The sequence below is a fragment of the Larimichthys crocea genome, chromosome XII (assembly GCF_000972845.2).
Source record: "Larimichthys crocea isolate SSNF chromosome XII, L_crocea_2.0, whole genome shotgun sequence".
In the NCBI taxonomy this organism is placed as follows: domain Eukaryota; kingdom Metazoa; phylum Chordata; class Actinopteri; family Sciaenidae; genus Larimichthys; species Larimichthys crocea.
Genome location: NC_040022.1, coordinates 2,399,982 through 2,424,680, shown reverse-complemented (window position 1 = coordinate 2,424,680; position 24,699 = coordinate 2,399,982). Strand labels below are relative to the sequence as shown.

Genomic DNA, 24,699 nt, shown 5'->3' with positions numbered 1-24,699 from the left:
AGACTGTGGCCACTCCCTCTCCATTGACGTTGCACACTTACACTGAAACCAGCTCAACAGAGTAAATCCTCATAAAAACATTTCATATCTCAGCGTGATGCCGTTATCGATTGTTTTTATTAGACTTGTTTTTATTAGACTCCGCTCCGACCGTATGTGCAGTCTAACCATTAGTAAACTTTGAACCTTTGAACCATTACTGCCTCTTCCAATCACGGCCTCCTAAGAGCCGTGAGAGGTTTCATGTCTTAGCTGAGGTTTGCCCCCACCCAGCCCATTACTGAACGCACTGCACACAGCCATTACTCTGATAAAACTAACCATGTGTGTAGGGGAAAGGGTGCCGTCTGTATATATATGGGCGAGTGAGGGGGGGAGGGATTGAGTGTGTGTTTCTGTATTAGTCCTGTGGGAATCTGAGAGACATGCTGTGCTCGCTGAGTTTCCCCTGCATCTAAATCAGTACATTAAAACCGCAGTCCGTCAGCGCCTACACACACACACAAACACACAGCATTTTAAATCAATAGCAAATGCAGCTTTCCAATTAATCAAAAACAGAGGCATGTACACACACACACACACACACACACACACACACACACACACAGTGCCTTTATTCCCGGCTCTGAAAATACTGTGTAGGTGGATGCTTCCACACCCAACCTCATCACACAGATTTCTTCAAGGCTCTCCATGTGTGCACACACTCAGGGGGTCTCTGTATGTAGCTGAAGTGGCTGCACTGAATAGCCGTACTACCACAGACCGTATTAAAAAAGGTCCAGTGTGTAACATTCAGGGTGCTGTGGAAGTGGAATATATTAGTGTACCTTTTATATCTACAGACATCGCAGGTCGTCTTTCACAGTGTGCCATGTTCACCATGTTTCTACAGTAAACCAGAACAGACAAACTGAACCGGCTCCGGATTCAGTGTTTCACTTCCACAGTTTGTTTTTGCGTGTGTGCCGTAGTCACTGTAGTTTGTCCTTTATGCCAGGAAGGAGAGGGTGAGACGTCGGGTTTGCAACACTGCTAGATGCCCGTAGCTGCTGCCATGTTGGTAGTCCTGCCTCTTACACGTCACGGCTAATCTAAAAATATGCAAAGACGTGGATCATCGGCAGACTCAGAGACCAAAACTGTTTTTTGTACCAGGCTGTAAACATGTTTATTTCTGCTGTGAAGTTGTGACATTTGAACATGGGAACTGACTCACTTCTGGAGCCAGCCTCAAGTGGACGTTTGAGGAACTGCAGGTTTTGGACACTTCACAGCGTTGGAGTTTGCTGCTTGTCACTGACGTGCAAACAGCTCTGTGTGGGTTTGCAGTCAATGCCCTTTGAGTCAGAGACGCAGCAGGAGCTTTAAACACGCACACGTGTGAGCAAATACACATGTGCAAAAACATGCCAGATCCTGGGAATACACACTCAAACGTGCAACAACCAACCGCACACTCATACTCACACACAGCCTGTGATTAACCTTCAGTTAGTCTCAGTACATTAACTCTGCTGGAACACACACCCCCCGTCCTGTGTGAAGCACTGAAGAGCGGCACAGCGATGAGGTTTTACCTCCACAAGAGACAACTTATAGTCCCCATCTATTATACATTATAGCAGACACGCACACACACGTGATTATTAGCCACCTGCCTCACTGCCATGTCCTGCCTTTATGCGCTGGGAATATGATTTCAGTGCTGCCTGGTTTGTTGTCGCTCGTGATTACTGATGATAAAAGCCAGCGTGGTTTAACACTGCAGTGAAAACACACAGAAATACAACAGAAGAGCAACTGGTGGATGTGTTTACAGTGCAGCCAAACAAACTCATGCTGTTTGCATAAAGAAATCAGTGAATTCTCCGTCGAGTCACGAGCAAACCGCGATGTGAAATCACAGAGTTATTTCCCCCCGTTCTTCATCTAACAGCTGCAAAATGTACAACTCATCCACTGACGAGAAAACACACCAAAAAGTGACTTATTTTGAAGGGGCACTTTGGACTGCAGTAGTCAGCTTCATAATAAAAAAAAGGGCCCACCCTGTGTTTGGCCCTTTGAGTGCTTTTGATGTGAGCGAGCAGCAGGAGGAGATGTTGGGTTTGCATTAGGAACGACTTCATACAGCTGTGATTTGACTGAATGAGGCTGATACCAACGAGACACAATTACACACAATAATGTCGGATTATCACGCTACATCCTTTGCATGAGAAGACAATGTGAATCCAGGGCGGACTAACAGTAACAACAACTATAATGAGAGGCAATTACTGGCTGGAAATATGTTGAATGAGTAGTGCTTTAAAATGCCACTAGAAAAAGTCAAAGAACTGTCTTTGACTCCAGGCTTATGGACTCGGGTTCTGTAGCCAGCCTCAAGTGGACGTTTGAGGAACTGAAATATTTGCCACTGGCTTTTTTTTTTTTTTTCCACTGCCAAACAACAAATCAACAACATAATGGGTCAAACACTGAGCGTTCCTCCTTCATAGTGGCCTCTGAATATATTTCTACTACCCAGTAAGACTTCTTAAAAATCTGTTTTTCCATGCTAGAATATGTATTTTATTAATACGAATGTCCTCTAGCATTGTACTGAGGACTGAAGCTTTTATTTGTGGTTAGAAACTTTCAGTTTCACAAAGCCTGGGGTCCATTTACAGCCTCTTTAGGATCCGTTTGTCTGCAGACAATAAGAGCGGGGCTTAGTGGTTTGGCATGGGGAGAGTAGATGCTTTACTGCCTGTAGATTGCGTCTGATTTGTATTGTATGTTACTGCACAGTGTTTTCATGTCATAACCTGTAAAGCTGTCAAAAAAAAAACCCAAATGTGTTGAATATATACCCTTTTACTGACGTCAAAAGAGAAAGTCAAACATCTCATGACATTTACTGACTATTAAGCTGTGAGTTATGTTTCCCGTCATATTTTTTGTTCTCTTTCCAGGGTGACAAGAAAAGCTGATTTGCTATTTGTTGCTTGTGTAACACGAGATAAAGCCTGTTTAGACGTCTCTATGTAATCTGATCGTGTGAGCTACAATAGAAACAGACGGTAAAAATGCTATTTACACAGCCACCTTTCCGTCACTCGCTCGGGATACGTGCCAACATTGTTATTCTAACAAATTATCCTCACTTTATAATCCACTTTCTAATTGTTACCTGGTGTGTGTGAGGAACAAAACATAGTCAGACCCCCCTGACGAACACACACAAAGAATAGATTCACCACCACCACCACCACCTGTGAAGGTCCTGGTAGGATCTCAGCAGTTTCCATTCCTTCAGGCCAAACACCAGGGTCTCTCTTCAACACACACTCCCGTCAAGAGGCACAGACGCCCCCACTAGAGCACGGATCAATCTCAGCATCACAACCGCCGCCTACAGGCCCTTTATCCATGTGTGCACAGTCCACAGTTACGCTTCGTGCCAGCGATCAGGGGGGAAAAAAATAATACAAATTCCCTTTTCCCCTTCCCTGAACAGTGTGAGCAGAGGAAGACGGAGGAGGGGCAGAACGAGGGAAAACATTTGTGCTCCTTGTTCCAGAAACAACATCCAAATGGTAGCTGAGAGGGAAATGTTTCTTTAAATGTTTTGGAATTACTCTTTCATTACCTCTCTCTCTTGTCTCTCTCTCAGCCCTTTCCTTCCTTCCGCTCTCTCCATCTCGCTTTCCCACCCCAAACACATAAACACTTTGGCTCCCACTTCACAAGACTGTTAGTTTGCCATATTGGGATAAGCAAGTTGCCAAGAAACATGCTCCCTGACTCCCTCAACGCGTTGTGAGCCTCCATTTTCAGATCCTCATAGAAGCGTATCTTCATATCAGAAGGGAGGAGGCCGGCTGGAGATCAATTTTGATAGAGGCGCCGCTGCAAATCTGACACACACACATACGCCCACATGGTGACAAAAAAAAGAAATCATTGAAATCAAACTCGAGGGGTCTTGATATTGCAAATCGATCTAAGATGGACCAAAAACAATGATAGTGGAACATGTACAAAAGCACAGAAATACAACGACAAAAAAATCTCCTTCACTTTGTGAACCCATCTGTTATCCATCAGTGTTACTCAGAGCAGGGTTAGCTGAAGAAGGGGGGAGGCAGGGGATCTCTATTGATCTCTGGTTTTTATTCTCTGCAAGAAAAACAAAAAACTGCAGCGTTATCCGTCTCTGCCACAGCTAACTGGCGCGCTGACACTGGTAACCATTAATCCTGACTGGAAAGCAAGCGATGGGATGAGCGAGGATTTGCATACGTGTCTGGCAACACGCATCTCTTTTCTTGTGCGAGTGTTTGTGCAAAGTGCGAGCATGTGGTTTTAAAGTGTGTGCTGGGTAATGATTTCAACATGTATGTGTCTGGTTTTCCTGTTGTTGGTGTGTTTAGAGGAAACTGTTTTGTTTGTGTGTTTCAAAGCCGAACACAAACACAGTTTCTCAACTTCACTTAAAAATGTTGGCAACGAGTTACGACACGTCGAAACCGTGATGCAACGTGTTAATATCTGATGTGTGTCAGCTGTTACGGAAGTTGCTGGCTTGTTAAGGCGTACTCCTGATCCATACTTCTCTTCCAAAAATATGCATTTCATTTTAGCTTGTAACTAATCATGGATGAATGTGCACTGCCTACATGAATGTGACTACATATGAGGCTGATATTTATACAATATCTTACTTATAAATAAATGATAAAAATTATTTCAGAAAAGGTGTTTTTTGGTTTTGAACCAGTCATAGCAAGAGGCTACTTTTTTAGAATGGATAGTGGCTCCTGCACCTTGTATATAATGAAGGGGAAAAAATGTGGTAATCTATTGGTGTCACTGCAAAGTTCATCAAACAGCGTGAACTGCCACGAAATATACTGTGGCAAGCAGCACAGAGTGAGAGAGAAGAAGCAGCTGTGTCAACTAGAATTGATCTACAATGTAGGTGTAAAATTATTTAACAATGTTAAAGAATATTCACATTTAATATGCTTTTATTTCTTTAAGAAAACAGCCTCATATCAACAACAGTCCACAATTTTTTTTCCTCCCTAAGTACGGTCTTGGTATGAAAAATCTTCTCTGTACAGAGACAGAATGAAAAATTAGAGGGTTTGGAAATAACTGTAGTACCACATGGTAAGTTTTGAAAATATGTTACTGTTACTTGATTTCAGCTAACTGGGTTTGTAGTACTCCTATTGGCTGCTATGGGCGAATAATTGCGGATTGCAAAATACTCTCCAGTGGCCGTATTCATGCGAGTAACCCGAGGCGATAATTTACTGCTCGTTTTGTCTGAACACACCTTTCTCTCTGCATTTCTGTGTTTGTGTGAAAATTAAACGCCTCCCTCTGTGTCTGTGTGAAGGTATCCAGTTTGTATATCAACTGCATGACAACTGTTGCCAGGTAAGGACTGCGAGCATGTAAAGGCGGGAGAGAGGAGAGGCGGAGAAGTTAAGCACAGAGAGTGTTATGAAAAACGGCACCCCGGAGAGACTCGGGTACCCGGTTGTGCTGTAGTGAATCATGTGTCCTGACCTTGTGGATAAACATGCACCTGTGTGTGACAAAGAGCGATTCAAGCAGACGCTGCAAAGTTACTGACAAACAGGACAAACGTGGAGGCTCTTCCTTGCAACATGAACTGAATAAATCTCTGGAAGACAGATGTTCGGCCTGTATTTAATTGCTCTTCATCTCAGCCTAACTTGACAGAACAGTTTGCAACAACTTTACATAGTTTGTTGATAACGAGACGTGGAGATGAAATCAAATCTGCTAAAAAAAAGTATATTACAAACTGCTTCCTGTGCCGAGCTCCAAAATACTACACATGCACCCTTTCAAACGAGAAAGGAATACCTCAAATCTGTTTGTTTGTGAGTTACAAGATGTTACGTATGTTGATGTAAGTCACTCATATTAATTAATTTTATCCTAGTGTTTATAAACGCTCTAAACAAATGTACTATAAAAAGGAAGAAATATTTAGTTAATGATAATATTATAAAAGGAAATTAAAAAGCTTTTACAAAGAATTGTGGAAGGTGTCACCACTAACACAGGACCAATGTGTTGAAGAAATCTTATCAATGCAAAAACTGACGAAGCACAAGAAGAACTGAAGGAACAAAAAAAAAAGATTATACTAGACTCAGTACATCAAAAGAAATTTGCAAACATCAACGTGATTGCATTGTTGCAATAAAGACTTAAGTGGAAATCAAATATATATTGCCTCCCACAAATGAGCTACACATCAGGGCTGTAATGACGTGCAGAAATCCATGTTTCTTTATTAGCTTCTTAGAATAAACATAAAATTCAGCCAAAAAAACAAATTATCCAACAACAGCTTAGTTACCATAACCTGACTTTTCTCAACGTTTGCTACTGAGGACATTTGCATAGATTTCATATCAGTCTGTCATGTCTGCTCTTTAGTTATTGAAGTGAATGTATTTTTTCATATAATATTAAAAGCTGGACTCAGGCATTTATATTCTTATTATTAATGACAGGTGAATTTAGTGAACATGGTTGAAACTTAAGAACAACCTGGTGCTTTTAAGATACAGAGTCAAAACAAGCCTGTTTGTGTGTGTGTTATATTTAACAGTAAATGCTGGAGACGACTGAAAAAAATTCCCTGCTTGCTTGTTGAACATTCAGTCAAAACTAAGAAAGCCGACTGCAGAATGTGGCCTTAGAAAGTGTACTGTAGTAAAAAAAACTCCCACTGCACTGACTCAAAGCTTGAACTGAAACTATAACAGGCCAGCAGGAAAAAGCACAAGTGTTACTAATAACATTAACGACGGCTCCGCTGTGTTCAAGACTTACAGAACGTTATGAGAGCGACGCACCGCACCAAGCCAATTTATTCACCTCAATTACACGACAGAAAAACCACAAGATTTGTGTATTTTTCCCCCTCGTGCAACTCTTGGAAACTTCATGCAAAACAAGGTGGTTGGGTGGAAACACACTTCATATATGTGTGTGTGTTTGTTTGAGCCTTGCTGTGCCATGCCGGTGCACTCAAATCTCCTGTGAAGATGGCAGGTGTTATTTTGACACACTCCTCCATACCAGCAAATGGAAACACGCACTCGCAACAGGCTCACACACACACACACACACGCAGTGTCACACACAGACCGACTGGCATGCACAGTTGCATGGTAGCACAGATGCAATAAAAACAAGTGACAGCTACATCTACGCCTGCTGCACAGGGCGGGTCGGACTCTTGGTGTAATATTTATTTTAAATTTAAACACAGAAGTGCTGACTGACAGGAAATTATGTGGTCTTTAAAAATAAAACACATGGTGGAAGTTATAAAAGAGACATTTCTCAGAAACAGATTAAATGAAGACTGCTCCTGATGATGATGAAATATTAGATGCTAACGATGGATCGATTTGTTCGTTTGCCTGAGTGCCGGGAAGGCAAATCGAGGAGAAACATTTTCCAAGGTAGCGTTGGCCTGAGCGTTTATTATGAATATATAAAATCCAAACACTTACTATATTAATAATTCACTCGCAGTCCTAATCCAACCAGCCAATAACTCCAATAATCTCCAACACTTAGTTCCTGCCTTCCTTATATCCACATTTCCCGAGTCACATGACTTATTAGATTATACCATCGTAGCGACAAGCTCGCCGTTACCTTATATCTCTCTATGGACTGATATGAACAGTAAATTATCTAATTGAACACTCTTAACAAACATATATTGTCATACAGAGGTAAATCAGCACACGTGAACACAGTTTATTAATAAGATGATACATTTATTTTTGGTTGTTTATTAAGATTATACGAGTTTGTAAACAGGTGTTTATATTTTATTTGGACATTTTTGTGAATATTTATAGTTTATTATTATTTATGTAAATATCTACGAACACATTAATGATTTAGTGTAATTAGCCATGAAACTAAGAATAACTAAGAAGAAACTTTGTATAAAGGAAATCTTTTTTTGATGCGACAGAGCAGCAGTAAGTGTAGCATTTTATACTTAGTTTAATTAGCTTTAACTTTTCAATTTCAATATTCAGCGACACATTAAGTTTGTGTGTGTTTGTGTATGCAAACCAGCCCCTGCTGTGCAACTCCACCCTTGCAATATACACTACGTGAATGATATGCACACAATAAGTCAATAAATGTTTCTTTAACATATCACATGTGCTTGTTTAACCTTAAGTGCAAATATATGTTAGATTTACATTTTAGCTCTGGTGTTACATAACCAAATTTTAGGGTGCTTTCAAAATAAAACGTCAGGTCAAACAGGTTAAATGTGCAGCGTGTGTAGTTAAGAAAGACAAATTTACATAAATAAACATATTTACACACATTTATGAAGGTGTGCGCATCCCTGGGGATATATTTTGGCCTGACCCCACGAGAGGACAGAGCAGCCATTAGCATAACTTTTTGCAACATTTAAATCTCAATCACGTTGTTGTGGCTAACGACGAGGCGGAGCAGCCTTCTCCACCCTTGAAGTATACGCACAATATACATTTCACCTTCACTGTTTTATCATATTAAACCATAAATATGTATCAGGTAAGGCGACAGAGGTGCAATCAAATTTTAGTGTGCTTTCAAAATAAAACGTCGGGTCACACAGGTTAAATGTGCGGCACGGCGTTAAGAATCAGTCACATTTGACTTCTCACATGTCAAACCTGCTCCGCGCGTCTCTCTTTCGTGTCACTACACATTTTAAAATTTGAACTAATATGTGCCGGGAGGAATGTTATAAGACCTTATGTAACGCGGGACACGTAGAGACTCGACGTGCAGCCAAACAGACAGACACAACACAGTGTGTGACCTTTTGTGTGCTGTTTGACTTAAAGGGAGCGTTTCTGGCAGAGAGAAGCGACTTAGCTAATGCTTCGGGTATTCCGACATGCCACGGCACGCTCATTTTCTCACACATGCACACACACACACTGGCCTATCACTCCCATGTTTGACAGCTGTGTGTGTGTGTGTGTTAATGTCGTTTGTCTGCCTCTGACAGGTTTATTGTAGCAGGGCAGCAGTGCCTTGTGCTTTCTCTTAAGAAGCCTGTTTTCTCTCCTGAAGGATTCAATTAATCTGAGAGGGGATGTGTCCGAGTGAGTGCGCGCGCGCGCACACACACACACACACACACACACACACACACACACACACACACACACACACACACACACACAGGGGTCTGTGTCTTGAATACATATAAACACACACTCACCACATTAATTTTAACGTAAACAGACACACTAAGCAAGTGGCGTGGAAGACAAATTGGTATCGGCTGAGACGACCCCAGCCTGCCCCGCACGCTGCATGAATTATACTTACAGTGTATGTGAGACTGAAAGAGAGAGAACATTTGAAGGGCTACCACATTTATCTAACCGTGTTTGAGTGTTTGTGGTCTGGATAAATCTCTTCCTTTCTCTCTCTCTGTAGAGAGAGAGTCCCAGGGGGAAACCCCGGCTCTAACGGCACTAAGCACAATCACATGCTCCCATTCCCATACACGAGACCTCGATCCTCTCATCTACACCGACAAAACAAAACAACAACCTCAGCTCTTATCCCTTGAAAACACTAAAGCTTTCCACCTTTAGGGATTGTGCCCATTTAGCTCTCCGTTTCCATTTGTCTTGAGCTGTTTTCATCTCTGTCTATCGACTTCCCTTCTCTGCGCCCGGCTACAACATCTACATTTACCTCTCTGTCTCACTCCTATCTGCTGCTTACTCCCCGGCGAACGCTGAATACAAAAAAAAAAAAGAAAAAGACAAGAGCAAGAAGAAGTTGCTGGTTCAGACGAGGGACACTGCCCTGAACGATATAAGACATGAATTTGTTCCAAATGACTCCTGTAAGTCATTCCATACAGTTAAAGCAATCATCCGTAGTAATGGACAATTCATATAAACACAACAAAGATCCAACATACGCCCAGTTTATTCATGTCTACACTTTCTGACTCTGGTTCACACGGCTGCAGCAAGAAAAAAACAAGTACTGAACTGTTTGATTTCTGCACAAATGTGCATAATTTTGATTCGGATCTGTGTGCAAACATGTTGCACAACGTTATTTAAGGCTTTCATTACTAATAGCAGGAGCAGACATCACCGTGCTGCTCACTGGGGGAATAACATACTGCAGATGATCTGCTGAGTACAGTTGAGAAATCAAAACCTGTACGTGCTTTGAGTCCGGTCTTTAAACACTTAAACCTGGAGCCATGTTTAAATATATTAAATCATGAATCGGCTGTTAAAAAGGTAATTTTTAGACAGAAAAATAGAATAAAAGTTACTTTAAGAAGAACAACAACAAGCAGTTGCACCTTCATAAGAAGGCAACACTGATTTCATATGTTTTTTTAACATATTACCCAAAATAAACAGTTAGTTCTCGATGCACGCCCTTCAAAATAAAACCATCTGCAGCCATGTCAACCTTTAACAGTAAAGGGTGAGTCTCTGTGTCCGGCATTGTCTCCTCGGTGCAGTCACACTCCAGCAGGTCGTACCTCTGCCTGCCTGCCTGCGAGGAGGGAGGGAAGAGGACAGATGGCTTCAATCTGGTGATGGAGGCTCCGGCAGACCTCCAGTAGACAGAGGACCATTTACAGCCATTTTACATCTATAAACAGCATCTATAAGACCCTTTATCGTGTTTAGACGTGACCTGTGCGAATGAATGGGAACAGGTTTGCAGATGGGAAACAAGCAGCTCAAAAAAAAATAAATAAATAAATCAACAAACTATTCGGAGCTTCACAAATAAAACAAATGTTGAGTTGTGGACATAACTGTGCTCCATTAGGTCAGGTGGAAACCCTTTTAAAGCTGGAATAAAAAACCAGGGAAACTCCTGGGAAATAAGGGCGCGTTGGTGGCTATAAACAGTCAACACTGATATCACGAGGTCGGCCAAAAACAACAAAAGAAATTCCACGAAACACGTGGAAACTAAAACAGTGACCTCGGGCTCCTCTGATGGCTCCTCCAGCGCCGGATTCACGTCGTTTATTGCAATTAAAGTGGATCATCATGAGCGTTCGTAATTACCGGGTAATTATCGTGTAACCAGTGTTATTCCAAGCACGGGGCTGAGATGCCGGTCGGGTTAAAAAGGGCGACGTGTTGGGATTTGATAGAGGAGTGTCGTAAAGCTAAAACGACCTGCAGAGCACAGCGGTGTGTCTTTTAAGTGGGTGGAGGCTGAGAGACGAAGAGTCAACGAGTGAGAGGAGGGTCAGTGTGTGGGCAGAATAAAATGCATCCCGTGTTTAAAAAAAAAAAAAGGGAGGGGGGGCGTTTAAACTGCCAGTTCAGAAACCCTCCACCCTCCTGGCTACACATCGAGTTGCTCCACCGCAAGCAGTTTTCAGCTCGTTTCCGAACCACAGGAGGGGACACCATCCCAACTGAAATACACGAGCGCTGCTGCTGCTACAAAGACACACTTTACCCAGAAATTATGATATCCGAGCGGCTTATAGTATCCACACACACGTTTGTGTGTGTGTGATCATTTCACCTACAAAAAATCAGTTCAACTAGCTGCAATAAACTGCACCCTGGCACGTCTCTTCTCCACGATACATCCATCAATCATCCTCACACTCCCCTGCTGCGAGTTGATTTCATCTCTGACAGCTTTTCATGTGCATGAAATGTGTGTGTGTGTGTGTGTGTGGGCTCTGCCGGTGTGTCAAATTAACGCTTCATCATCATCATCATCACACAGCCCTGCCTCACTTTACGAGACCTCCAAAATGACAAGAGCTGCATTGAACACACGCCTGGGCCGATAAACACACGGCTAAACTGGAATATTGTCATCATCTCCGGGGTTTACCTCTGGAAAAGAAACCAGAGGAACTGTAATCGTATCTGTGTGTGCAGCTACATGACTTCAGGGGGGATGTAAGTAACTCGATGAGAGGGTTTGTCAGACTTTCCATTTTCCAAAAAAGACACCGTCTGTATGCAAACATGTTGCACATTGTTATTTAAAGCCTTTCATTACTAACAGCAGAAGCAGACGTCACTGTGCAGGGAATAACATATACTGCAGATGATCTACGGAGTGGATGATACAGTGCAACACTATGTGATGTAAACAAACACGATAAGGAAGGGGAGGTTTTGCTTTAAAACCCCTTCAAAACCACCCAGCATGCCTCACACTGATTCCCCGGGCAGCAGCGGGGATGTCCAGCAGCATCAGCCAAATGTTTTGGCATCCCTTTAAGGTCAAACATAACCTGCACTGGTGTAATGGTGCACATGCAACCCAAGATCATTACACCCTGACCTGCATACTGCTGCAACAACACTCACCCCTCGCTCTCTCTCTCTCTCTCTATGTGTGTGTGTGTGTGCAAACTGCCAAGTAATTTTCCGCTAACGCGTTGCCCATTGCAAAGGGCTGGGAATCCTTAACACGATCCCATACTTTCATATCTCAAACTTGCCACAGCTTTATAACAGTGAGTCAGCCACTCCTCCTCCTCCTGCTGCTGCTCCTGCTCCTTATGAAATCTACATCTGGGTTCATTTTCACCTCCCCAAATACAACACAGCGATCATCCAAAGTGATGCCACAAAACTGTGCGCATTTTTGCGCAGCGTCATATTAAGGTAATATTTGATTTAGCTTCAGGAGGTGGAGGCGCAGTCACATGCAGTGTTTAAACAGTCTAACGTCATGTACTTACTGTGGTGTGGATGTAGGTTAATGGCCGATGGTAAGAATTTCCCGGAGTGGAGAGGCGGCGGATGACTCGCGCCCAAGTGACCGGGCGAGGGAGGGATCCTCCCGGCTGCAGCGGCTGCTCCGAGTCGGTGAGACTCCATTGCGAGCCCCGCCAACAACGGAGGTGGTACGTGGACGGATCGGGGAGGTCCAAAATCTCTGCCATCCATTATCCACACAGGGGAAAGTTGTGAAAAGAAATGGTCCGTCCGGATAGGCCCCCTTTATTCCGAGAAAAAAAAAAGCCAATTGTGGCTATAATAGTGTCTTTAGTTTCCCAGGCTCCTTTTCAGCCATCCTGCTGACCTATAACATACAACGAGAAACAAATGCTTCAAATACAACATAAAAAACTGTTTAGGAAGTGGTAGTTTTCGGATTTCTCTTCTTTCCAAGCGAACAAGCGGTCCATACGTGCAATGACGCAGTTTGGAAAACCACTTCAAAAACTAAACCTTCAATATTATCTGCCCGACAGAAACCTCACACGAGTTACTCCTGCAGCTTTTAAAACGCTGGTTTAACTTAAATCTACAATATTATGAAGGTATGCTGGAGACTAGCAGCTCTCCCTTCCTTGCTTCCTCCAGCACCACCACAACCACCCCGCTCCTCTGCACAGCGAAGCCGCTCCGGAGCTCCGCTTCCCTGGGAAGCACAACACCGGAGAGAGGGGAGTGAGGTGAGAGCGAGGGCGGCCGGGCTAAGCTGCTCCTGCCCCGGCTATGAAAACACCCCGCGTCGGTCCTCGCTATGACGATCAAAATTTTTAATAATAACCACCTTATTTTCCGATTACCCAGCTGTTTTCCTTAAACCGTAAACCAGCAATGTAGGCCCATGTAAACCAATACACCATAAATACTGGAGGCGCATCAAATATAAATTTCAAACGGGGTTAAAAATAAATAAGGTTGCAAAAGCCTGCATGATTTATCAGCGGGGTTAGCGGTGTTTTGTTGCCCCGCTGATGCGAATTTAGTCCCGGGTTACTTTGCAATTGGACATGGGTGCTGCCCTGCCTGCCTGCCCAGGGAGAGAAATCAAAACCCGGACCCGTAAACACTCTGAGCCCGGTGTTTAAACACCAAAACAGCATTTTAATACACATTTTAGCCAAGTGAGAAGTCGCGTTCAAGTATATTTTTTAATGTTTTATCTCATAAACGGACGGTTGTATTCAGTTAAATCGGTGTCGACCTCGATAAACGGACGGTTGTATTCAGTTAAATCGGTGTCGACCTCGAGTAGGGGCGCGTTTAAATCTGCTAAAACGGGTCGATTTTAGTCATTTTTGTGATGTTAAAAAGCACAAAATACGATAAAAGTTACTTTAAACGGAGAATAACAACAAGCAGTTGCGACCTTATAAGAAAGCGAGTGTTTTAAAAAAATATATTACCTTAAAATATACTAAAACAAAACACTGAATTTAAGTTAAAAACAACCACGAAAGTCGAGTTAACCTTCAAACGGCTGCAAGCGAACACATCACAGCAGTGACTCGTGATATCGAGGCGGGCGGGATCTGAAGAAAGCTTCACAAATCACAATAAACCTCCTTTTTTAAAGCCATTTTAAAGCACATTTAAGGTACAAATGTTGCTTTTAAACGCTTTTAAATGTGAGTTTAAGGGGTCGCTTTCCACCCCACCCCCCCCGTTGTGATCCATGCCTGCACGGCGGAGGAGCAGCTCGGCATTTCAGCCACGTTTCAAACTTTTTCACGGTTCCATTAACGGCTCGCGGAGCAAACTTTCTAACGTCTCCAACGGCTGTTTTTTGTTTTTTTTTTAAAAAGACACAAACAACGGTTTAAAAAAACGCCAAATGCCGTATAGACAGTAACATCCGCGCCCTTTTTTTAAAAAAAACAACAACTCACATTTACAAATGTTTTTTTAAAAACTCTGACACTAGAGGTGGAAAAACCGAAAAAAAAGAAGGAGACCGAGAGGAGGAGGTGGTGGAGGACGAAAAAAAAGAAGGAGACCGAGAGGAGGAGGTGGTGGAGGAGGAGAAAAAAAAAACATGCCAACCGCTTACTTGAATGTGGAGAGGAAGGAGCTAAAAATGCTAACATTTCTCAAAATCCGTCCAGGTTGCTGGGAGAACTGGAGTAGTCCATTACAGGCTCGTCCGAAGCTAAACTGGGGGATGACTGGAGGGGGGTGAGAGAGCGAGAGAGCGAGCGAGAGAGAGAAAGAGGGGGGAGCGAAAGAGAGGGAGAGACGGCCCCCTGTCCGACGCGTCCGTAAACTCCTCAGCAATGAAACACAGCATTGTTTTTCAAGCCCCGCCCACCTCCATCGCTACCACCCAACCCCAGCCCAGCCCTTTACGTAGCACGCAGCTGTCACCTGATTGGCTACAAGACGTGTCAATCAAGCCCTCCTCCCTCTCTCTCTCGCTCTCTCTCTCTCTCTCTCTCTCTGTATATACATATATAAAAAACAGAGGAGCTCTCTGGCCGCTCGCCAACACTATAAAACCAATTATGGAGCAAGGAGGTTGAGCCGTTTCAAGGTCCCCTCTTCTCCCCCCCCACCCCTTCAAGACTGAGTGATCAAAACAAGCAGTGGGTTTCTGTTTTTTTTTTTTTTAGTAGGGACGATGGGGGTGGAGGTGGGGTTGCCAGTTTCAAGGCAACCCTACCACCACCAGCAGCACCACCTCCATCCATTTCCACTCCGGTCATAATGGGAGCAGCTCAAACACTGGGAAGTGGAAAGTAAGAGGGCGTTGTTATCCTCAAAAATAATGCACTCGTTTTTTAAATGTAGTGTGGACAAGCTTAGTTTTTTTTTTCTCATTAGGAAAAAGCAGTAAGCAGTAAATTACTTTTTCATTAAACCTCTTCTAAAGTGAATAAAATCGTGAGAAACTGAGATAGTAATCAATAAATAACAATTCATTTTAATTGAATTATTTTATCTAAGGCAATCACAATGTGGGCATTGTTTTCCCCATGGGCAAACTCAATTTGTATCACACAAATATAAATCACAATAGGCCACAATAGGTGTTATCGATATATAGTTACAGAAAAAAGACAAGTTAGTGCAAAAATATAGATTAGCACAAAGTTAGACCTGACAACTGCCCCCAAGTCAAACATAATAACAATGATGTTGTTGTTTTATTATCATGTGCACTTATAATGCATACATATAATATTGCACATTACACTATTGTCTTATTCTGCCTACAAATGTTCTGTGATTATATATATATTTATTTGTACATAGTAGTTTTTTTTTTATCTGTCAGGCTTGTTGTCATTGTTTTAATCTGTATTTATGTCTGTACCTGTGTAGACTGAACACAAAGTTAAGTCTCATTCTTTGTACACTGGCCAATAAAAGTGATTCTGATTCAGATATAGTCTACATTCAGGGATGAAGACTTTTTCAAAGTGAATTCTAATTGAATTATTTTATTTAGGGCAACCACAGTGTGTGCATTGTTTACCCCAATGGCAAACTCAATAGGCCAATCGTTACAGATATACAGTTACAGGAAAGAAGAAAGCGAGGGCAAAAACATAGATTAGCACAAAGTTTAGGCCTGACAAATGGCCCCAAGTCAAATATAAAAGCTGAGGGGGGGAAAAAATGGTATAATAATCTTTTTTTTTTTTTTTTAGCACTTCATGTGCAACTATAATGTCCACAAACAATATTGGACATCGCAGTATTATCTTATTCTATCTACAAATGTTATTACAAATATATATTTGATTATCTTATTCTATCTACAAATGTTATTACAAATATATATTTGATCCGTGCATAGTTTAATGTTAATGTTTACCTATCAGGCCTTGTTTTAGTTATATTAATGTCTCTATCTGTGCAAAGTGAAACCAGAGTCACATTCCTTGTGTGTGTACACTGGCCAATAAAAGTGATTCTGATTCAGATATAGTCTACAATTAAGCACGAACAGGCATAGTACTCCATTAGGTATGGGTATAAACAGGCCCATATCAGCTATGTGGGTATGCGGGTACATTCCACTAGAGAAGCACTAAGACTTATCATTGTTGACCGCTACATTTTTGTTTTTTTATTTGAGGGATAATGCCCTTCTGTCGGTATGCAAACGGACAAAACCAGGCTGTATAGGTGAAGCAACGCTGGGAATAATCTGCCTTTGGCGGGGACAAACAGATTAGCATTAGAAGAGGGAGTAAAAGTGGCGTTTAGTTTGTGTTTATTATGCTAACGTTCAAACATGGCGGGGGGCGGCGGGTGTTCGACCGTTGGCGTGAACCCGGGTTCTAAAAGCCCTCGCGCACAGGACTCTCGCGGGTTTTTAACGATACCCGTTACGTCACTGCAAAAATGTTGATTAAAAAAATCTGAGACGGTTTCAAGCTCCCCAATCTCTAACCCCCCCTCCAGCCCCGCCCCCTTCGACACCACCTCCTCCTCCTCGTCGGCGCCGGTTTCAAGGCGACCCCCTCCAGTCCGGAGAAAGTAAAAGGCGTAAAACGGCGGAGAGCAAACCCGCTCCACGGAGAGGAGGCAGGACGGCGGAGCTCCGTGCGAGATAACGAGAAATAAACCCGCTGTGTGCTTTCCGGTGAGGTCGCGATACTCTCCGTGGTGGTGTTGGTGGTGTTTTATTCGCCCATTCGGACAACAACCACAACACCGAGGCTAAGCACAGAAGAGACCGCTGCAGCGACACTCCTCACCCCGCTAACCCGTCTGCTCACAGCGCCTGTCACCCCTGATGGGACCCGGGGAGGGAATTACCAGGCGGAGATCAGAGTGATGTCCCGTCCCGGCTCGTCCAAGGGGACCAAGCCGCTCTTTGTTCTCCAAATCGCTCCGACTGGGAATTCAGACAATGCCTCTAGATTAGGGCCCCATTGTTGCCTTCTTTCCCCCCTGCGAGCAGGAGGCAGGTTTCAACTTCTGCTTGTTGTTTTTCTTGTCAAATGCCGGCGGTGCTGGAGAGGGGGGTTATCCCCACTTTGAGGTGGGTTTGGCGGCTGCGTGGGGCTTCGTGGTGCACTTTTATGACATACATAATAGTTTAGTCATGATTCATTCAGACAATAAAAGGCACACATTATATTTCCTATCCATAAATTTACGCATGTTTTACGCACGGGTTTAATTAAACATGCATTTTGAAGTCATTCATGACAGTGTGACTGTAAATTAGTACAGTCTGTCATCTTTTTCCCCAATAAAGAGCACATCAAAAAAATCTTTATTGCACTCTCCACCTACAAACCAGCAACCAGCTAATGTGTGTGCCTTCATTTGATGGTAATAACACACACATCTAAATGTGTTTATTTCTAGGTTAGCCTCATCCCAATGATGCCTTACTGCAGGAGCAGATGGGACCATTTGGTAGATGATGTTTTTTTATAGCCTATATACACCAACTGGGTTCTTTTGAGAATCTTCCAACTTAAAGCTCCAAGCCTGTCCTCTATTTGGGGCCGCAGTGGAAAAGTACTGAAAAAAAAAACAACCCATGATTTATGGCCCAAAGCACTGCTGAGTCAATATAATACCACAGCCAATTTTTCATTCCAGTAACACTGTTTTTATTCTGCAGACCAAAGATTACAGAATGAGAACATCTGTTATCCCAGACTCTTGTTTTAGGCTTCTTTCTACCTCCCTTTTTTTTTGGTTTGCATCAAACTCAATTCCAAATATCATCAGTGTTTGAGAGATGGTGGGGGTTTGGGTTAAATCTGTCCTATCAGCTCAAGCATCAGGTAAATGATTTGATTTGGCGTCCAGACTTATCTGATTTTTCCCCGGGCGTGTGGCTGCTTTAACCCCACAGGGGGACGGAGAGACTGAGCACAGCATTGATTAATTCAGCTGGGGTTAGGGTTCAGTCCTCTCTGGAAAATAAATACATAAATAAATAAATACAGGAAGATGTCCTCGTGCATAAGCACTCAACCCTTCAACAACAGTACTTCTAATAAAGCTAATAAAGCCGACCCAATGTCCCCCAACTAAACATCCTTTTCTACAAATGGACAAGCAGGATAATAAATAACAGTATGGATATTTTATGCGACCCCTCCCAATCCCAATCTGCTCTCACGTGCTTACACAGAGCGCCTGCATGCCCAAAGGGCTAAATCATTCATCATACCTTGTCTCATGTCTCTGCACATCTTACTGTATTGTTATTGCTGCTACTGCTGCTGCAGTGCAGCAAGACAAATCCACAAAACACGCCGGTGAAGAAGACTAATTGCAGTGTCATGTTTCTTAATGGAATGAAACAAACATGCATACAGAGACAAACATACATGTGCAATAAAACATGCCACTAGAGGTGACTGACATCACCACACACACTAAACCAACCCCCCCACCCCCCTGTTCCCTCTCTGTCTACTTGAAGCACATGCACATACAGCTCTCATGGGGTACCTGCCAATCATCAGACAGTGCCTGGCAGGGTTTTTATGGTGGACCACTGGAGGGTTGGGGGGAAGGAGGAGGAGGAGGAGGACAAACAGCCGGCCACATGCACTCCACCCTGACGGTCATACAACTGTAGCAGTAGCGCTCATACGACCAGATACTGGTCATGTTTCACCAGAAATATTTGCAGTTTTTAGGATTTTTGTAGTCAGATGGCGGCGTTGGTTGGTGGTAGATTCATAAACGGAGTTGTGTTTGGATGACTGGATGTTAAAGTGTGTGAAAATACAGACGTATGTATATAAATGGTCATATATATATATATAAAAAAAAAAAAAATTTTATAGATATATTAGGCTTTCCCATATATTTTATAGGTTGTCCACAGTTTCTTCAGTAGCAGGACTCATTTTTGACCCACATTTATAAAACATCTAACCAAGTTCAAGACCTGTAGTTTAAATTCTACCGCCTTCAAGTGTGTTGTCATCGTCAAACAAAGCATTAGAACACAGCCAAACGTCTCCAGATTGAATTTTACGCTAATCAAATCAAAATAAACTAATGTTTAATTCTGGGGAAATGCTACCAAGGCAAGGACACGCATGGAAGTCAAAGCAAAGTGATTCCCATCTGCCACCGCTTCAAACCAAGATGGGGGATGGTTGGTTTGTGTGTGTGTGTGTGTGGCAGGAGGAGGGGGGGGGGGGTTGTCAACTGTGCATGCAGGGTGCTTGAGCAAGCCTGCAATGCACTGAGTGTGTATTTTTGGTGCCTGTCCCTGAGTCAAGCGGTTAGTGCTCTGAGAATTCGTGGGCTTTTTCTCGAGAAAGAGAAAAACCCAAGCCTCGCCACAGCCCGTAAGGAAACATTGATGCAACAGACGCATCTCCTGCTGAGTAAATGTACAGTGGTGATGTGTCAGAGCCCACTGAAACCTCAAAGAAAAATGCTCTAGCTTACACCCCTTGACACTGCCTTTCTACTCTGGTTCTTTGTCTGCTTGTCGTGCATCATAAAACAACAATCCTTTTAGTCTTATTCAGGATTTACGGTGTCCATGTTTGGGTGCAGGATATAGAGAGAAAACAACCCCTTACCCAGATTAAAAATGAGTCAACTGACCAGTTTTTACATCCTCCCTTCAGTTGACATACACACTCACTGTCAGTCAATCAAAAAGAGTAATATTCGGTGCATTGACTTCAGCGAACACGTCCCCCTCAGTACAATTCAAGTCACTCTGAGGAATACGAAAACAGGAGCTGCTGGATTTAAATATGATCAATTATTCTCCACTGGCCTCCTTCTGTCAGCAGTGGTAGCCTTCTACTTGCCTTTCACCCAGTTTACATGCCAGACAAGACTCATGTAGCACATCAGCCCCATCTAACGGCCAAAGAGGAGTACTGCATGTTTGGGGTGGGATCAGCGACCCGGCCAATGGAGCTGCAGTGAGGAGAAAAAAAATGCACAGCTGTAGTAAATGGAGGAACACAGTGAGCTTCGTTTTCTGACAAATTGGTCCCCCTCTGTGTGTCGTCTCTGGAGTGCCTCATTCACAAACACCTGCAGTGCTCGCACCTGCAACGAGGCAATACACACACACACACCTTTACATGTGCACGGCAACGTCGTCGAGCACTGTAACACACACACACGCACACACACACATGCCAAGCACTGCTTCTTTGCCAGTGAGTGTTTTGCTGGCGTGGCAATAAAAGGATATCAGAGAGCAGCAGTCTCAGCAGAATCACAGGCAGAGCAAGGGGAGGTGGAGGTGGAGGTGGTGGGCTGCAGTGAGATGGAATAAATTTCCAATACCACTTGATTTTCAGTGTGTATGTGCAAGCAGCAAGACGCCTGACTTAATGCATATGAATTCATATCATATCCACACAAGCATGTGCGCAGGCCCTCCTCCTCTGCTGCCTCAAGCAGCCCTCCAGGCTCTCCATATATCATCAGGTTGCCTCCAGAATACTGCATGAAACTGGGACAGCCTGACTAATGGACGCAGCGTGCTCTCAGGGCTGGTGCTGGATCCGTGGTGTCATACACAGAAACAGGATATGATGCATAGAACATGAGGGTGGGGCAGCAGCAGCAGCAGCAGCAGCCGTCCACCATCCATCTTATCCTCCTTCTCATCAGTGTGATATGCAAATGTGGAGATCCGTTTTTAGACGTGGACAGGAAATGTGCCCGCATCAGCAGCAGGGGATCTTTTCCCTGACATTCGAGGAAAGCTGGCGTAAAAAACACGAAGCAGCTCAGTTACTCTAATGGCATGCTCCATCTTTGCTGCATTGTATTGAACTCACAATCCCAGCCCCCGCACTCACTTGTTTCCACATTAGCTGTCCATTACACCAACACATTACATCAAATCTAATTTAACTTTGTTATCAAAGATGGAAATTCAGATGCATGGGCTATAAACGTGAGCTGCAGTGTTGAGGTGCAGAGAATGGCCTCAGGAGCACACAGCACAGTCACGCCTCACTGTTAGACATGAATAAAGATGGAGCATCACTGCCATCTACTGTCTAAACCGTGCAACTGCTGCACATCGACAGTCAGGCTCAGGGACGACAAGTCAACAAAATCAACAAAAGAGCACTAAATGGAAATGTTCTCTAATGTGTTGTTTTTGGGGAAGATTAATGTAAAGCAGAGATGCAAGATATGTTTGTACAGACATCAGATCAACTGGAGTGTTCTTAGCAGACAGACAGTCTGTGATCTCATGATCCCTCGAGGAGAGATTACACGATTACAGATGATGTCATGGCAAGATGCCCAAGGGTGGAAAAGAAAAAGGTCTTTTTGTGTGACAGTAAGTGACTAATCTGATCTCATTAGGGTTAGTCCTTTGAGCGTGCCCTGACCTTTTATTTCAGCTGAGCAAGGTAACCTCTGCAGGCACATGGGGTCAGCATGAACCTTGAAGCATCCATCTATTCTCCTGAAATTATCCTCATCAGAGTCAGGGGAGGAAGCCAGAGTACCCAGAGAGAACCCAGAAGACACAGGGAGAACATCAGCTCAACCTGCACACAGAAAAGGCCTGGAGAGGTTGAGGTTTGAACCAGGGCGCTTTTACACTACATATGTCATTCACCCATTCACACACACATATATAATTGTCATTGGCTGCACATTCACAATTTGGGGGGTTTAGTGTCTTGCCCAAGGAGTAGGTGGAGCTGATCTGATTAGTGGACCACTCGCTCTACCTCCTGAGCCACGGCCACCCTGCGTTAATCAAATGTGGTTGGTCCAGGTGCTTTGAAAAGCCACACAACCCATGTAATCTACGATATTTGATTTTGATTTCTCCAGCGCCTTCAATACCATCCGGTCCCTCCTGCTGAGGGACAAGCTGACAGAGATGAGCGTGGACTCACACCTGATGAGATGGATTACAGACTACCTCACAGAGAGAACACAGTACATCAGACTGAAGGACTGCACGTCAGACACTGTGGTCAGCAGCACCGGAGCACCACAGGGGACCGTGCTCTCTCCTGTCCTCTTCACCTTGTAGACACCTGACTTACAGTAAAACTCTGGGCTCTGCCACATGCAGAAATACTCAGATGACACTGCCATAGTTGGCTGTATCAAGGATGGACAGGAGGGGGAGTACAGGAGCCTGGTTGAGGTGGTGCAGGTCCAACCATTTGCAGCCGAACACCTCCAAGACCAAGGAGATGGTGGTGGACTCCAGAAGGAAGAAAGCACATCTCCAACCTGTGTCCATCGAGGGGGTCGATGTGGATGTGGTCAGGACATACAAATATCTGAGGCTGCAGCTGGACGACAGGTTGGACTGGACAGCAAACATGGACACTGTCCACAGGAAAGGACAGAGCCATCTGTACTTCCTGAGAAGGCTGGGGTCCTTCAACACAGAAGCGGATGTTTTACCAGTCTGTGGTGGCCAGTGTCCTCTTCTATGCTGAGGTTTGCTGGGGAGAAAGCAGCAAGAAGAGGGACACTGCCCGCTTGGACAGACTGGTGAGGAGAGCTGGCTCAGTGGTGGACACAGAGCTGGACTCTTTGGTGACAGTGGCAGAGAGAAGGACCCTGGAAAAACTGCTGTCCATACTGGACAACGCCCTCCACCCTCTGCACAACACCTTCATCAGGCAGACTGCTGTCTCAATCTTGCTCCACAGACGAACAGACTTAAGAACTCTTTCGTCCCCCTGGTCATCAGACTGTACAACAGCTCTCAGTGATGGCAGGAGGAACAATAGACATTGGACAAATCTCTCTGTCATTGCCATGTCTGACTACCTTTGCTACATGTGGTGGCTTTCATTCAATTTATCTGTTTACAGCCTAATTTAATTGCACACAGTCCTCCCAATTTGTAGTTCTTTCTCATATTTATAAAAAACATTTCTACTTCTACAGTCACTTTATATTTTTATCTATCAATTACATAGTCAAATGCTATAATAGTCCTGCATGTAGCATCGTCACATCAAATAGAAGCAGGTTGTTGAAGAGAAACCCGTTCCAGTATTATAACTAGATCAGATCATCCAGGATTTTCACTGCCACCGTCTGAAAAGTTGCGTCAGACTACAGCGAGACAGGTGGATTGCACCTGTACAAGCATGTTTGGGGTTGTCCCAAGTTTGGAAGTGGAACTTCAAGTAAGGACTTGTTCTTAAAAACTGAACTCCCACAGGCAAAGTTTGTTTTTGGTTATGTCATAACGTTGCTGACAGGAGGAATTTGGCATTCCTTTACTACTTGGGAAGTTCTGCAGGTGTAAACAGTCAACCGTCTTATCTACTGCATGTCTAGATACTAAATTTATCTTTTCCTATTATTGTTACATGAGTGATTAACGTGTCTAAGAGTTGAGCATTCTGCAGTTACTGGGCTGTTGGAGCTCAGATCCAATACACACAATAGACCTTTCCCAGTAGCCATTTTGACATGAAATAAGGTAGACAGGCATTTACACTGATACTAAGGCTCAATCCTGCTCAGGTCAGATCAAAATGCATGTCAGCTCATTGGAAAGGCTCTGCTACAACAAAAATTCATTGGAAACACATGCATTGACCCCATTATGTTAAAATGGCTGCTGTGAAGCTTTAATCTCACCATCAGGTTTATTGTGATCAGTAACAGCTAAACTTGAGCTATTGAAACAGGTTTTAGACCTCAGATTACAAGACCGGTTATGGCTACATGTAAAGACTGAACAGTTTGGGAAAAATTGTTTTAGAGTCTAAATGAGATGTTAAGATGCTAGTTTGAGGCTGTGTAACACTCAAGTTATTTCAAGAAAACCCTTTAACATGAACCATGTTAAACCTTAAAGCAGTCTGAGATTCTATTTCAGTAACTTAACAGTTGAAGTCACTATTAAGACACAACTCACTAAGAAAAGGAGGACAAGAGTCAGACG

The 24,699-nt window shown here is 43.5% G+C and overlaps 1 protein-coding gene across 3 annotated transcripts in view; it reads right to left on the bottom strand.

Moving 5' to 3' along the window:
• The window catches only part of tnrc18 (trinucleotide repeat containing 18), a 47,876-nt gene extending 32,716 nt beyond the window's left edge, over nt 1–15,160 (bottom strand). For 2 of the 3 annotated variants that reach the window (XM_019265086.2, XM_019265087.2), the window contains exons 1-2: nt 14,887–15,160; nt 12,803–13,146 (exon numbers count right to left, since the gene is read on the bottom strand). In XM_019265086.2, coding sequence (XP_019120631.2) covers nt 12,803–13,010 — 208 coding nt within the window. In that variant the 5' untranslated portion in view covers nt 13,011–13,146; nt 14,887–15,160. The remainder of the gene's footprint in view (nt 1–12,802; nt 13,147–14,886) is intronic. The other variant, XM_027285377.1, reaches the window with a different exon arrangement.
• Between the last annotated feature and the right edge of the window lie 9,539 nt (nt 15,161–24,699).